Source organism: Nycticebus coucang, chromosome 18, assembly GCF_027406575.1.
Source record: "Nycticebus coucang isolate mNycCou1 chromosome 18, mNycCou1.pri, whole genome shotgun sequence".
Classification (NCBI taxonomy): Eukaryota; Metazoa; Chordata; class Mammalia; order Primates; family Lorisidae; genus Nycticebus; species Nycticebus coucang.
This window is the reverse complement of record NC_069797.1, coordinates 59442649-59458497: the sequence shown is the minus strand read 5'-3', so window position 1 is coordinate 59458497 and position 15849 is coordinate 59442649. Positions and strand designations below refer to the sequence as shown.

Below are 15849 nucleotides of genomic sequence, written 5' to 3'. Positions count from 1 at the left end.
AATAGCGTTTTATTGTTCTTAGGTACATGTAATTGTTTATATATTGATTTCATATTAGTATGGAGTACATTGAATATTTATTTTTCCATTCTTGTGATACTTTACTGAGAAGAATGCATTTCAACTCCATCCAGGTAAGTGTAAAAGATGTAAAGTCTCCGTCTTTTTTAATGGCTGAATAATATTCCATTGTATATATATATACCACAATTTGTCGATCCCTTCATGGGTTGATGGGCACTTAGGTTGCTTCCATAATTTGGCTATTATGAACTGATCCACAATAAACATTCTAGTGCAAATGTCTTTTTGGTAAATGATTTTTGTTTTTCTGGGTAGATAGTAATGGGATTGCAGGGTCAAATGGAAGGTCTACTTTTAGATCTTTGAGGATTCTCCATACTTCTCTCCAAAAGGGCTGTATTAATTTGCAATCCCACCAGCAGTGTAGAAGTGTTCTCTTCTCTCCACATCCACACCAGCATCTGGTGTTTTGGGACTTTGTGATGAACAAGCACCTTTTCTTTTTCTTTCTTTCTTTCTTTTTTTTTTTTTTTTAATTAAATCATAGCTGTGTACATTAATGTGATCATGGGGCACCATGCACTGGTTTTATATACAATTTGAAATATTATCATCAAACTGGTTAACATAGACTTCCTGGCATTTTCTTAGTTATTGTGTTAAGACATTTATATTCTACATTTAGTAAGTTTCACATGTACCCTTGTAAGATGCACCGTAGTTGTGGTCCCACCAATTCCCCTCCCTCTACCATGCTCCCCCCTCCCCACCTTTTCTTTTTTTTTTGTAGAGACAGAGTCTCACTTTGTCACCCTCGGTAGAGTGTTGTGGTGTAACACTGCTCACAGCAACCTTCAACTCCTGGGCTTAGGCGATTCTCTTGCCTCAGCCTCTCAAGTAGCTGGGACGATCGGCACCTGCCACAACGCCCGGCTATTTTTTTTGTTGCAGTTTGGCCAGGGCCAGGTTTGAACCCACCACCCTCAGTATATGGTGCCCACGCCCTACTCACTGAGCCACAGGCGCTGCCCCAACAAGCACTTTTTCTTTTTTTTTTTTTTCCACTTTTTCAAAGCTTACCATTTTCCAGGCACCATTCTAATTACTTTAGAAATTAAAATAATTCTTTTTTTTTTTTTTTTTCAGTTTTGGCTGGGGCTGGGTTTGAATCCACCACCTCTGGCATATGGGGCCAGCGCCCTACTCCTTTGAGTCACAGGCACCGCCCTTAATTCTTTTTTTTTTTTTTTTTTGAGATAGTCTCACTCTGCAGCTCTTGTTAGAGTGCAGTGTCATCATCATAGATTACTGCAACCTCAAGTGATCCTCCTGCTTCAGCTTCCCAAATAGCTGGGACTACAGATGTACACCATTATGTCCAGCTAATTTTTTTATTTTTAGTAGAGACAGGGTCTTGCTCTTGCTTATGGTCTTGAACTCCTCCGTTCAGGCAATCTACTTGTGTTGGCCTCCCAGGGTACTGGGATTATAGGCGTGAGCCACTACATCTGGGCAGAATATTTAAAAGTGATTTCTTAAAGTAACAAAACAAAATTAACCCAATTCTGTGATTTTTTTAACACATGCTTGGGTTCCTATGCCCACCACTATAATTGGGATGCAGAGTTGTTACATTACTCCAAAGGAAGTCCTAGTGCTGCCCCTGTGTACCCCACTCCTCTCATCCCTAATCTTTGGCAACCACTAATGTGTTATCCATCACTATAGTTTTGTCTTTTTTGATAATGTCATATAGGGCTGGGCGCCATGGTTCACTCCTGTAATCCAATTACTCTGGGAGGCCAAGGTGGGTGGATTGCTTGAGGTCAGGAGTTAGAGACCAGCCTGAATAAGAGCGAGACCCTATTTCAACTAAAAATAGAAAAACTGAGGCTAGAGGATCACTTGAGCCCAAGAGTTTGAGGATGCTGGAGCTCTGATGACACCATGGCACTCTCTCCAGGGCAACAGGGAGAGTCTTAAAAACAAAATAAAACAATGTCATATAAATGCAATTTTACAGTGTGTACTTTTTTGAGGCAGGCTTTGTTTATTTCTAATGCTTTTGAGATTAATCCAATTTATTCTTTATTAACAATTCATTCCTTTTTATAAACTATTATTCCGAGAAGTTATGCCTAACTTTTGCAGACAGGCTTTCACCACTTCAAATGCCTTTGAGGTGAGCCCAATTTATTGTATGTATTAATAGTTCATTCCTCTTTATTGCTGAGTAATAAATATCCTGATATATGAATGCAGCTGTGTACCAAAGTTTGTTTATTCAGTCATCCTTTGAAAGACATTAGTGATGTTTCTGGTTTGGGGAAATTATAAGTAGAGCTGTTATAAACTTCTGTGTGCAAGTTTTTGTGTGGACATATACATCTCTCTAGGAGAAATAGCCTAGAGTGGGATTTCTGCTCATATGTATATATATGTTTTATTTTCTAGGGTTGCTCTATGATTTTGTATTTTCTCTATTAATAGAGTTCCAGCTGGGCGGTGCCTGGGGCTCAGTCGGTAAGGCGCCAGCCCCATATACCGAGGGTGGAGGGTTCAAACCCGGCCCCAGCCAAACTGCAACCAAAAAATAGCAGGCGTTGTGGCAGGCGCCTGTAGTCCCAGCTACTTGGGAGGCTGAGGCAAGAGAATCGCTCAAGCCCAGGAGTTGGAGGTTGCTGTGAGCCGTGTGACGCCACGGCACTCTACCGAGGGCCATAAAGTGAGACTCTGTCTCTACAAAAAAACAAACAAATAAATAAATAAATAAATAGAGTTCCAGCTACTCTATATCCTTTTAACTCTTCTGATTGTCAATATTTTCTTCTTTTTTTTTTTTTAAATCTTAGAGGTAGATTGATTGACAATATATTTTTTTTATTTTTTTTGTGGTTTTTTTATTTTTGGCTGGGACTGGGTTTGAACCCGCCACCTCCGGCATATGGGACCAGCGCCCTACTCCTTGAGCCACAGGCGCCACCTGATTGACAATATTTTTAATATTGTCCATTCTAACATGTGTATGGGGTATCTCATAATAGTTTTAATTTGCATTTTCATAATGTTTAATGATATTGAATATCTATTCATGAGCTTATTTGGTGAAGTGATTGTTTCTTTTGTTTGTTTGTTTTGTTAAAGTAGATTGTTTGTTTTCTTTTTTCCTTTCCTTTTTTTTTTTTTTTTCTTGAGACAGAGTCTCACTCTGTTGTCCCAGGCTAGAGTGCAGTGGTGTCATAGGTCACAGCGACCTCAAACTGGACTCAAGCGATCCTCTTGCCTCAGCCTCCTGAGTAGCTGGAACTTACAGGAGCCATCACAATGCCCAGGTGACTTTTCAATTTTTTTTTTTTTTTTTGAGACAGAGCCTCAAGCTGTCCCCCTAGGTACAGTGCCATAGCATCACAGCTCACAGCAACCTCCAACTCCTGGGCTTACGTGATTCTCTTGCTTCAGCCACCCAAGTATCTGGGACCACAGGTGCCTGCCACAACGCCTGGCTATTTTTTGGTTGTAGTTGTCATTGTTGTTTGGTAGGTTGGGGCTGGATCCAAACCCACCAGCTCTGGTGTACATGTCTGGCGCCCTAGCTGGTTGAGCTACAGGCACTGAGCCCTGACTTTTCCATTTTTAGTAGAAACAGGGTCCTGCTCTTGCTCAGGCTGGTCTCCAACTCCAGTGCTCAAGCAATCTACCTGCTGTGGCCTCCCAGCATGCTAGGATTACAGGTGTGAGCACCACCCCTGGCTGGTTGTTGGTTTTCTTATTGTTGACTTTCAAAAGTTCTTTATAAATCCTGGATATAAATCCTTTGTTGAATATATGAGTTGCAACTATTTTCTTTCTAGTCTATAGCTGGTCTTTTTATTTTTCTCAACAATGTCTTTCACAGAGAAAAGGTTAATTATGATGAAGTTCAAGTTATCAATTGTTTTTCTTTTATGGCTCATGCTTTTGGTATCCTATTTAAAAACTCTTTGCCTAATCTGATATCATAAAGACTTTCCACCACTGTTTTCTAAAAGTTTTATTTGTTTATTTACAAGACAGGGTCTCACTCACTCTTTTGCCTAGTCAGGAGTACAGTGGTACAATTATAGCTCACTGCAGCCTTGAATTCCCAGGCTCAAGTGATCCTGTCACCTCAGCCTCCTGAGTAGCTCATGCCACTGTGCCTGGTTAAATTTTTTTTTGTCTTTTTTTTTTTTTTTTTGTGGTTTTTGGCCGGGGCTGGGTTTGAACCTGCCACCTCCGGCATATGGGACCGGCGCCCTACTCCTTGAGCCACAGGGGCCACCCTAAATTTTTTTTTTTTTTTTTTTTTTTGAGACAGAGCCTCAAGCTGTTGCCCTGGGTCTCACATCACAGCTCACAGCAACCTCCAACTCCTGGGCTTAAGCGATTCTCTTGCCTCAGCCTTCCAAGTATCTGGGACTACAGGCACACACCACAACACCCAGCTATTTGTTGTAGTTGTCATTATTGTTTGGCAGGCCCGGGCTGGATTTGAACCTGCCAGCTCTGGTGTATGTGGCTAGTGTCTTAGCCGCTTGAGCTACAGGTGCTGAGCCATTAATTTTTAAGTTTTTTTGTAGAGACAGGGTCTTGCTATGTTGCCTAGGCTGGTCTGGAACTACTCAAGAGATCCTCCCGTCTCAGCCTCCCAAAATGCTGGGATTTGCAAGGCACCACACTTGGCCCAAATGCTCTTTCTTTTTTATTTTATTTTATTTTTTGAGACAGACTCTTACTCTGTGGCCCTGGGTAGAGTGCTGTGGCTTCATAGCTCACAGCAACCTCGAACTCCTGGGCTTAAGTAATCCTCTTGCCTTGGCCTCCTGAGTAGCTGAGACTACACATGCCCACCAAAATGCCCAGCTACTTTTTATATTTTTTGTAGAAACGGTGTCTTGCTCTTGCGCAGGCTGGTCTCAAACATCTGAGCTCAAACTGTCCACATGCTTCAGCCTCCCAGAGTGCTAGAATTATAGGCCTGAGCCACCATGCCTGCCCTCAAATGCTTTTTCTTTATCAATCAATATGATCATTTGATTTTCTTACTTCAGGCTTTTAATATGGTGGATTACAGTGGTTGTATTTAGTGAAAGGGTGATATATGCAAAGTGACCTCCAAACACAGAAGGAGCTGAGAAACCAAAGAAAGAGGTAGACAAACCCAGTTTGTCAGTAAAAGGTAATGTATTGGGGGAACTCACAGCCAGAAGCATGGTTTTGGACAGGTAGATGTCTGTGCTGCTACACCCCAGACCCAGGCTTATATACTATAGAAAAAGGAGATAAGTGCTCCAGAAGGACAATTAAAGTCAACTCTTCCAGGAAAAGACATAAAATAAAATAAAATAAAAAAGAAAGAAAAGAAAGAGCATTTGGGCCAAGTGTGGTGCTATGAATACTATGTATGTCATAGCTTGTAATTTATGTCATGACATCAAGATTATTTTGACCTAAGGACAGGATTTCTTAGGTCAAAACAATCTTCTAAGTAAGTGCTCTTACACAAGGAACAATAGATAAACTAGAAATCTTAGAGGCATTCCTAAAACTGGGGTTAATTGGAAGTCAATATGGCAGATTAGCAACCAAGATGGAGTTACTTTAGCGTCTGGAAATTGCCCTTTTTTTTTTAAGAGACAAGGTCTCACTATGTTGCCCATGCTGACGTCAAACTCCTGGGCTTGAATGATCCTCCTGCCTCAGTGATTGCCTTTTTTTTTTTTTTTTTTTATAATGTCTTTGTTTAGTTTTGGTCTCAGGGTAATGTTGGCCTCATAAAATGAGTTGGGGAGTATTTGCTCTTGTTCTATTTTCTGGAAGAGATTGTGTAAAAGCAGTGTTATTTCTTCTCTAGTTACCCGCTCTGCTGCACACTTCCTGTGACTGTGCTCTTGTTCAGAGCCAAGTGGAAGGAGGACAGAGAGAGGAAAAAAGCAATGGGGCTTTGTTCCACCCTCTTTTGATTGGAGGGTCAAGATTCCCCTTACTCAGAGTTTTGGGTGTCTTTGGGACCCTGTAGCCACTGATGCTACTGTCACCACTGCCCCTAACATGGAATTGTCTGGGAAAGGGTCAGGAGAGAATGAAGAAAAGAAAAATGGAGGCTGGGCATGGTGACGCATGCTTGCAATCCCGGCACTTTGGGAGGCTGAGGTGGGAGGATCATTTAAGGTCACGAGTTTGAGACCAGCCTTAGCAACATAGCAAGACCCCATCCCTGAAAAAAAAATTAGCCAGGTGTGGTGATATGGACCTATAGTCTCAGCTGCTTAGGAGGCTAAGGCAGGAGGATCACTTGAGGCTGCAGTGAACTGTGGTAGTGCCACTGTACTCCAGCTCCACTGACAGAGTGAGACATTGTCTCTTAGGGAAAAAAAAAAAGACTTTCCTCTACTCTGAGTGTGACACTACCTGTTTTCACTCCTCGAGGCAGAACTAGAGCTTCTCCTCCAGATCTTTCTCGGTGCTCCAGTGCCCATTCTGGTTTTGAGGCTGGCTGGTGTCCAGGCTGGGGGACACCAGAGGAAAAATGAGAAACTCACTGCCAGTTCAGAGGTTCTTCCTAGCTTTCCTGCCCAGTTTGCTGGCCGCTGTTCACTTTCACACTCCTCAGATGGCTGCCCCTTGTGTTTCTGTCCAAGTGCTATATAGCATTAGTAGGAGAGGCAAGGTGAAGGGTGTTACTCTGTCTTACTTGGACTCAATAGCTTTTTAAATTGTCACAACTTTATGGAGTAGATACTATTGTACATTTGATAGAAGATGAAACCAAGGCCCATAGAGGTTAAGTAATCTGCTCAGGATCACAGAGCTAGTAAGTGGCTACCCTGGTCACCGTAGCCCTGAAATCTGCTCTGAGCTACTAGTTCTGTAGCTTCAAAGGGAGTTGAACACTATAGCTCTGGGGGGTGAGCTATGGGGCTCCTTTGCTGTGGGCAGGGCCTGCTATCTCTTCCCTTTTAGCCTGTGAGGCAGGTGGAAGGAGGAGGGTGAGGGAGAGTGCATAGTGTTTAGGGAATTGCATTCTTCCTTGACAAAGATCTGGAATGCAGTGGTATAGGAATAGACATTTTGTCTCCAAGACGTGTGTGCGTGTGTATTCACGCTTGTATCTGTGCCTGCATGTAAACCTTGCAGCCACAGAAAGTGAGGACGTGGCTCCATTCATTCAGCAAGTATTACCTGATCCCGCACCAGATGCCAGACACAGTTCTAGGCACTGAGGATACATCAGTGAAGGAAACTGACAAAAATCTCTGCCCTCATGGATCCTTCCTTCTGGAAGACGGACAACAAATATATACATAAATTAATCGCATAGAATGATAGAAAGTAGTAAGTACTAGGGAAAACATGGGGCAGATGAGGAGGCTTGCGAACTCTGGGGCAAAGGATTGGATATATATTTATTTTTTGTGTCTCAGTTTTATCTTTTAGAAAAGAGGGTGCTTGGCTTGGCACCCATAGTTCAGTGGTTAGAGTGCTGGCCACATATACCAGAGCTGGCGGGTTCGAACCCAGCCTAGGCCTGCTAAACAACAATGACAACTACAACAACAAAAAAAATAGCTGGGTGTTGGGCAGCGCCTGTGGCTCAACAGAGTAGGGCGCCAGCCCCATATGCCGGAGGTGGCGGGTTCAAACCCAGCCCCGGCCAAAAACTGCAAAAAAAAAAAAAAAAAAAATAGCTGGGTGTTGTGGCAGGTGCCTATAATCCCAGCTACTCGGGAGGCTGAGGCAAGAGAATCACTTGAGCCCAAGAGTTTGAGGTTGCTATAAGCTATGATGCTACAGCACTCTACCACAGGTGACATAGTAAGACTCTGTCTCAAAAAAAAAAAAAAGAAAAGAAAAACAAAAGAGGGTGCTAACAATGGTACATTACGTATTTGTCGTGAGGACCACGTTAATCTGGGTGACGTCCCTGCAAAGTACCCGGTACAGTATAAGTACTTGAGAAATGTCAATTCATTATTTTTGTTTTTTAGGCCACATTGAATTTAAGTTGACTGAGAGACAACCAAGTGGACATGTCAAGTGGCAGTGATTATGTGGATCAGGAACTTCACCAAGGAGCAAGTGACAGAGGTTTGGGGGTCATTAGCATAGGGGGTGGTTAAAACCGCATGGGGAAAAGGAGAAGTAAAAGGGTGTGCCTGTGGCTCAGTGAGTAGGGCCCCAGACCCATATACCAAGGGTGGTGGGTTCACACCCGGCCCCGGCCAAACTGCAACAAAAAAATAGCCGGGCATTGTGGCGGGCACCTGCAGTCCCAGCTACTTGGGAGGCGGAGGCAAGAGAATCGTCTAAGCTCAAGAGCTGGAGGTTGCTATGAACTGTGACACCATGGCACTCTACCGAGGGCGACAAACTGAGACTCTGTCTCTTAAAAAAAAAATAATAATCATAAGAGAGCCAGTGTTCTAATGTTGGAGAGCACCAAAGTCAAAAGGGCAATAAAAGAAAAAATCAGGGCAGAATAAAATTTTGTCTGGGTTCCTTTTTTGTTTAAACATTTTTTTTTTTTTGAGACAGAATCTTGCTCTGTCACCTCAGCCTAGCTCATAGCAACCTCAAACTCCTTGGCTCAAGCAAACCTCTCAGCTCAGCTTCCTGAGTAGCTAGGACTACAGGAACCTGCCACCACACCAACCTAATTTTTCTTAGTTGAGACAGGGTCTCACTCTTGTTCAGGGTGGTCTTAAACTCCTGAGCTCAAGGAGTCCTCCCACCTTGGTCTGTCAGAGTGCTAAGATTATAGGCGTGAGCCACTGTGCCAGGCCTAAAAGTTTCTTTTAATCTTTTAGTGAGAATGCTTAAGATCATCTCTCATCTCACTCTGAGCAGCAGTCAAGTCCTTATAGTAGCCTACGAGGCCCTGTGTGATGTGTCCCCTGCCCTGATCTCATCTCCTCCTAATTCTTGCCATTGCTCACTCCTCTCCAGCAACACAGGCCTCCTTTTCATTCCCCAAACTGCCAGACATGCCCCCGCCTCAGGGCCTTTGCACTTGCTGTTTCCCCTGCCTGGACCACTCTTCCCAAAGTAGCTTCATGGCTTCCTCGCTTCCTTCAAATGACACTTTATAGATGAGCCCTTCCTGGCTACCCAACATATAATAGGACCCCCTTACCTCAACATTCTTTGTTCCCCATACCTTGATTTTTTTCCTATAGCACTTTTCAGACAAACTCCATGCTTCTTTATTTTCTATTTCCTGCCACTTGAATGTGACCTCCATGAAGGCAAGAATTTTGTCTGTTTGTTCACTGTTTTGCCCCAGTGCCTACACCAGTACCTGGTACATAGTAGGGGTTTACAACAAGTAAGTGCTTGTTGAATGAGGACTGAATCTCTTGATGCAGGACAACCTGCTGTCTGTAGGATCCTGGGAATGAGGCTCTGCCTAAGGATGGAGGGCAGTGGACCAGCATTCCCCCTTGCATGAGTATCAAAGAGGCCTGTGTGTGGGTTGTGGGTGCAGGTGGACCTCACTGTACCCTTAGAATTCTAAGGTACTGAATTCTAAGCCTCTGGAAATGAGTGGCATATGCCACCCTATCTCAGTGAGTGGTCCCTGAGCCCATTGGGCAAGGGAAATTGTGGGCCAGGGTCCAGGTCCATGGCCTCCCTGAGGGGGTTGGCCTTGCCTGATGCTCTGAGAATAAGGACTCCAGTGCTTCTGTCCCCCTACTCTTCAGAGATAAGGTGTAGGAAGGTCTCAAATCTATAATAATGATTGTTTCTGAAGTTTCTCCCCTCATAGATGTCAGCCCCCACCACCCAGACATGTCTCATGGCAACTGAGTCAAACATCAATAATGGCGGGGGGAAGCTGAACCCATTGATCGGGGGCTGAGACATCCTCCTTGCTAATCAACAAATTAATAAACTCTTCCATGAGGAGGCGGTGATTAATGAACCAATCAGCTTGCCCTGTAATTGGGGAGTGGAACTTGAGAGCAGGGGCGTGATGGATAGGGGTTTGTTAGGATGTGGGAGGCTGGCTCCTGGTCCACACCGAGGGACCACTTCTGGCCCATTCGCTTTGGCTCTAAAGGTAAATAGGGAAGTGGTTTCTTCAGAGTTATAGCCTGAGTCTGGGCCACCTTCCATGCCCTCTAGCTTCTGTACTGTTTCTCCTCTCCTTCCATCTGCTCCTCAAACCCCACAGTCCCCAAGGCATGCTCTCTCTGAGCAGGATCAGTGCTCTAGAAACCCTCTATCATCACCCTGGCTGGTGCTGCAGGTCACAACAGCAAACAGCGCCCACTCTCTGATATCCTTGACCCCATTAGCTGGCAGGGTCCTTGTCTATACCCTGATCTACCGGATCACAGATGTCCTCACCAGAACCCCATCCTAGGTTGAGCACTTGCCATTTGTCTTTCTATGGAGTAATATTCTCTAATTTCTGCTCTCTCTCTCTTCCAAATTGGACACAGGCTTGTCTGTTGCTTTGTACCTGTGTTCTGGGAACTCCTCAGACCAGGGATCCTTAGGGAAAGTGGAGAGTCTTCCCCTTGGGCTGGGGCTTTCCCGTGATGCTGCTGTGCCCCTCACCTCAGGATCTCCAAGGATATGGCATGACTCTCCTCTGGGACTGGGGTTCTTGGAGACAGGACTATGCCTTGCCCCTCAAGCAAAGGCTCCCTAAGAAAAATGATTTTTATTTTTCTTCCAAGGGTGGGGCCCATATCCCTGGTGTCCTCTTCCACCTCCATGCTCAGCAGGCACCCTGGTGTTTCTTGGGATGTGGAGGCCCGTGGGGCCTGGCCATTTCCGGAGAGTACAGGTGATTGAACCCATAAAAAGGTGATTGATGGAGCCCTGGACTCTCTATCTGAGGAGAGATCTAAAAATAGCACCCGCAGCCATCTGTCCTGGAGGCTGGAGGAGCTGGCTTAGGACCAGGGGCCTGGGCAAGATGGCTCCTCCTGCTTGCCTGGACTGATGGGATGTCTGGCAGCATAGGATGGCTGGCCAGACCACAGAGAGGGGGGCTGGAAAGGGCTTTATGGCATGACCCCCTCCAATAGCTTGCTTTCTCCCTGGGGTGCGGGAGGTGTGTCTGGGGGGATTGGCAGTCTGGAGACCCTTCCCCTACCCTGGCTACTCAGAGAGGGTGGTGGTCCATGGACTCAGCCTCCAATGTCCCTGCTTCCAAGCCTGACTCCAGAGCTCCATGGTTATTACAGTGCTGAGCCTTTCTGCCCTCATGGTTGAGCGGGCTTCTTCCTGCCCCACCTCCTTTGTCCTGTTTGAATTATGGGTGACCTGGGCTGCTCCATCACCTATCAGAGCTTCAGTTTCATCATCTGGAAAGTGGAAAAAAACTCAGCTGCATTTAGGCCTGAAATTTTTTTATTTTTATTATTTTTTTTTGAGGCCCAGAGTCTTACTTTGTCACCCTCGGTAGAGTGTCCTGGCATCACAGCTCACAGCAACCTCAAACTCTTGGGATCAAGTGATTCTCTTGTCTCAGCCTCCCAAGTAGCTGTGACTACAGGAGCCTGCACAAGCCTGGCTATTTTTAGAAAATAGCCTCTCACTCTGGCTCAGGCTGGTCTCAAACTCCTGAGCTCAAGCAAACCACCGCCTCAGCCTCCCAGAGTGCTGGGATAATAGGCATGAGCCACTGCACCCAGCTAGGCCTGAAATTTTGTGTACACAGTATGTGCTTAATAAACAGTGGCCCTTTCCTTTTCTTTCAAAGACTCTGGGTGACGGGCGGCGCCTGTGGCTCAGTGAGTAGGGCGCCGGCCCCATATGCCGAGGGTGGTGGGTTCAAACCCAGCCCCGGCCAAACTGCAACAAAAAAATAGCCGGGCATTGTGGCGGGCGCCTGTAGTCCCAGCTGCTTGGGAGGCTGAGGCAAGAGAATCGCGTAAGCCCAAGAGTTAGAGGTTGCTGTGAGCCGTGTAACGCCACGGCACTCTACCCGAGGGCGGTACAGTGAGACTCTGTCTCTACAAAAAAAAAAAAAAAGACTCTGGGTGAGGATTTTGGCCCCAAAGCCCAGTGGAGACTGTAGTGGGCTAGAGACAGTGGCATGTGGTTGGGCAGCTTTGGCATCACTCAGCCCCAGAAGATACCAGTGCCCTGGATGACTCCTGGTTGGGGTTGGGAGTACTGTCCTTTGGGAGAGGGCTCTGGGCAGGGGATGGCTGCACCAGGTCTATATATGCCAGGATACACGAACCAGAGGCTGATTCAGCTGCTTCTGGGAAGGGCCCTGGCTTCTGCCTCCTCCTGACTTTCTCCCCAACCCTCTAGTGGACAGAGAACATAATGAGTATCCAGAGAAGACCTACCCAAGGACACCATAAATTGAAGGCCAGAAGTCAAGGTGATATGCTCCCATCCCTGCCTCCAGTAGAAAGACTATCCCCCATAGGTCTTGCCATTCCTCAGCCCTTCTCTGAGGTATTATCACATAGAGGCTGAAGGGGCTGCCTTTTGGAAAGAGTGGTCACAGGTCCCACAGGCTGGAGGAAATGTTTCCTTTCTCTACTCTTCACTCCCACTCATGGACAGGCTAGAGAAATGGAATCTCAGCCCTGGTCCTAGAGGCTGCCCCAGGAGTCTAGATCCAAAGGCTTCACTTCCTCAGGAGGCTAGACCTGCCACTGGGGCACTATGGGGTGAACATGGGTTTCAGTCTAGGTGCCCCATCCAGTGGGACCAGAATCTGAACATGGCAGCTGCCCCCTCAGCCACCACCAGACATCACGCACGCACTGGCTGGGTGTAAGCCTAGTGATCCAATGGGGGTAGAGGGAGGGAGGAGGAAGGGCCCTCCCCTTGCTGGCTCCCCCTTCCCTTGGGACTCCCCCTCCCTTTCCAGGCGGGATATAAGCGCTGGGTAAGCTCTGAGCAGAGGAGGCCCCAGCCTGACCTGCAGCAGTGCAGCCCTTGGGACTCCCCTTTGTCTTCACCTTTTGCTCATCTTGCTTCTGAAGCTATTGCTGTGAGTGGCTGGGGGCTTGGGAATGGTACGGTACTGGGGAACCTAGACGGTTTTGTGGGGAAACTGAGGCTGGGATAGTGAAAGCTGGGGGTGAGTGTTGGGAAGCTGTCCTGGAGGTTGAAGGGGCTGGCTGGAGGGGCTGTTGGATTTTAAGAGATGGGAAGGAGAGGCTTGGAAGCCCCGTTGCTAGCACAGCCCTCTTCCTCCATCTACCCCTCTGGGCAGCAGCGGGGGAGGGGTTGGAGGTAGGGCGGTAAGCAGGGCTGTGGCCCTCTGACAGATGAGGAAATTGAGGCCACAGTCGGCGCGGTGCCTGAGAACATATAGTAAGTTGGTGGCTGAGCCTTGGTTCCGACACCAGCTCCAGATAGGCTGCTGGAGCGTGGGACGGACGGCAGCCACAGCCTCCAGCCTTTGAGGGTCGAGGCTCAGCATGATCTGCACTCCAATGTTCCTTTCTCAGATGGTGACGGTGCGTAGGCCGTGGCCTGCTATGGCCACAGTGTTTCTGGCCCTGCTCGCCTGCCTGGGGGCGCTGGTCGACGCTTATCCCATCAAACCCGAGGCTCCGGGCGAAGACGCCTCCCCTGAGGAGCTGAACCGCTACTACACCTCCCTGCGCCACTACCTCAACTTGGTCACCCGGCAGCGGTGAGCGCATTTGCGGGGCGGGGAGCCCAGAACCTGTAGAGTTTGTGCTGTCCGTCCGGCTCCGCCTAAAGGCGTGACTATAAATGACCACACCCCTTTGTGGCCCCGCCCCTAGGTATGGGAAACGTGACAGCCCGGAAGCTCTTCTCTCCAAACTGCTCCTTCCCGACGGCAAAGACCGCCTGGTCAGGTAGCGGTAAAAGCACCTGCCTCACCACACACTCTACCTCCTGGAGCGCGGCCTAGTCCAGCCGCTCCACGGAAGCCCCACCCTGGCACTATCACCTACGACTTCTCCCAGTCTCGCCTCCCAGATCCAGTTCCCTTCTTTTCTCTCCAGCAGGTCAGAGGGCGGCGACAAGTGGTGATAACCCCCAAGGCCTCCTGGGAGTTATGCTAACTAAACGACCTTATTTGCATATTTGCTTCAGATCGCGGAACCTGGATTCCCCTCCCAAACCCCCTGCGACTGGGGAGGGTTGAGGGTGAACCCCTCCGCTCATTTCTCCGGGCCTGGCCTCCTAGATTGGAGGACTGTGTGTGGTCCTTCGTTGGTCCCAAAATAAAGAGCAAATTTCACAGAAATGGAGTGTGTCTTGGCATTTCCTTTCTCCTTCATGGAGGTGGCGTCTGGTGGGAGTGGAGGGTGGAGGTGCGAAGGCTGAAGAAGAGAAGACTGAAACTCAGACCAAAGGCGTCTCAGGACAAGGCTGGGGAAGGGTGGGGCTTCCCAGTTCTAGTAGCTGCTGGGAGCTACCGTACGGAGCTGGACAGCGCCCAGGCCCGGGGCCTCTTTGGAAGGAGCGCTAGCTGTGGGCCTGAGGGAGTTCTTGAAAGGGACAGGCGGAGAAAGAACAAGAGTCACCCGAGGATGGGGAGGTGGAAGGGAGCGTGCTAGGCAGCCTAGGACAGTAGATGGAGACCACACTGCCTTTCCCACCTCGCAAAGATGAAGACTGTTGGAGTGGTTGGAGCAATGGGCCAGGGACCAACACCCCAGCTCAGGGCGGTTCTCCCAGGAATGGTATTACTAGTGTCCTGAGCAATGGTGGCTGGAGGTGGAGTGGGATTCAAGATGGGGAAGTGCAGGAAGAGCTCTTTGGGGGACAAGGTGGGTAGTGCGTGCTGGGAGGAAGGATGGCCATTATTGCCCCCGTTTCCTGAGGAGCAAGGGGAGTGTGCAGGCAGTCCTTTCCTCCAGCAAGCACCCTCCCCCATCTTGCTGAATTCACACTCAGTGGATAAGTCACCAAATGTGCCTTCATAGTGACAAGCCCATAAGGACACAGTCCCGATTTTCCCTCCCCTGGTCTAGATACTGAAGTCTGAAGGTGCTGTGAATATTTGAATTGGAATCCAACTCCAATCCCTCACTACTGTGCACCCATTCCAGAGCCCACCTGCAGGCTGCTGTCCTGAAATCCTTCCCAGCCCTTTTCCTCCAGAAAGCCTGCCTTGATTGCCCCAATCTATACTCTTCCTCTTCTCTCTGGCTGCCAAGCTCTGTTCACTCAGAGTTCTGTGTGTCCTCTCTCCCTTCTAGGCCTGGGGTTCCCTGAAGGAAGGATCTGTGTCTCCCCCCTCAGACACAGCCTCCTCTGTTTGGGGGCTCTCTCCTGGGCTTCTAGTTCAGTAGGATCTGCCCAAGTCTGAGGTAGGAGGCTGGGAGATGAGGGGGAGAATCAGGTTGAGGCCAAAGCCCCAGACCCAGAGAGGGTAAGAAGGGCAGGAAGGCTGGATGGCATCCTCATGTAGGGCAAGGGCCACACAGGACTGTTTGCAGTAAGGTGGCTTTGGGAGGAGAAAAGTCAGTCTGAAACTGACTCTGCTGTAGCTGCAGGGGAGGCCCCTGCTTGGACACAACCTGCCCCAGGGGACTAGAAGCTCTGATGCCCACCTTCCCCAGTGCTGCCCTCCAGCCTCCATGGAGGTAGGGCCAGAAGGGTGAGGCAGAAGAGGCAGGGCCAGGGCCCAGTAGAGGTCACAAACTATATGGATTATTATGATGGTCTACCTTTGCCCTGGCATTCTCCTTGCCTGCAGAGCCCTTTCCCTCTCTTCAGCCAGGAAAATACCTTCAGTAGTGGTCACCTCCTCCCAGAAGCATTTCCTGATTTCCTGGGGATAGAGTTATTTTCTTTGGCTTCTTCTCCCCATTTTTCTCTCAGACCCACTTCCCATACCAT

General features: G+C 48.0%; 1 protein-coding gene across 3 annotated transcripts; it reads left to right on the top strand.

Annotated features, from left to right (window-relative positions):
* Nucleotides 1-1189: 1189 nt before the first annotated feature.
* On the top strand, nucleotides 1190-14237 carry PYY (peptide YY). Of its 3 annotated transcripts, none has more exons than XM_053568417.1 (7): nucleotides 1190-2206; nucleotides 3224-3356; nucleotides 8031-8130; nucleotides 12319-12391; nucleotides 13476-13663; nucleotides 13779-13853; nucleotides 14004-14237. In XM_053568417.1, exons 5-7 carry the CDS (start codon nucleotides 13476-13478, stop codon nucleotides 14029-14031), a joined length of 291 nt encoding a protein of 96 aa, XP_053424392.1. In that variant the 5' UTR covers nucleotides 1190-2206; nucleotides 3224-3356; nucleotides 8031-8130; nucleotides 12319-12391; the 3' UTR covers nucleotides 14032-14237. The 3 variants fall into 3 exon arrangements, with proteins under 3 accessions (XP_053424392.1, XP_053424394.1, XP_053424393.1); XM_053568419.1 differs by adding an exon at nucleotides 12890-13012 and having other exon boundaries at nucleotides 13779-14237; XM_053568418.1 differs by lacking the exons at nucleotides 1190-2206; nucleotides 3224-3356; nucleotides 8031-8130 and adding an exon at nucleotides 11736-11765.
* Nucleotides 14238-15849: the final 1612 nt, after the last annotated feature.

What these genes read in the sequence shown, in the direction of transcription:
- PYY (XM_053568417.1), top strand. Translation starts at nt 13,476, where the DNA reads ATGGTGACGGTGCGTAGGCCGTGGCCTGCTATGGCCACAGTGTTTCTG. An exon ending in AACTTGGTCACCCGGCAGCG is followed by an intron (nt 13,664 to 13,778) that starts GTGAGCGCATTT and finishes CCCCGCCCCTAG; the next exon opens with GTATGGGAAACGTGACAGCC. An exon ending in GGCAAAGACCGCCTGGTCAG is followed by an intron (nt 13,854 to 14,003) that starts GTAGCGGTAAAA and finishes TTTTCTCTCCAG; the next exon opens with CAGGTCAGAGGGCGGCGACA.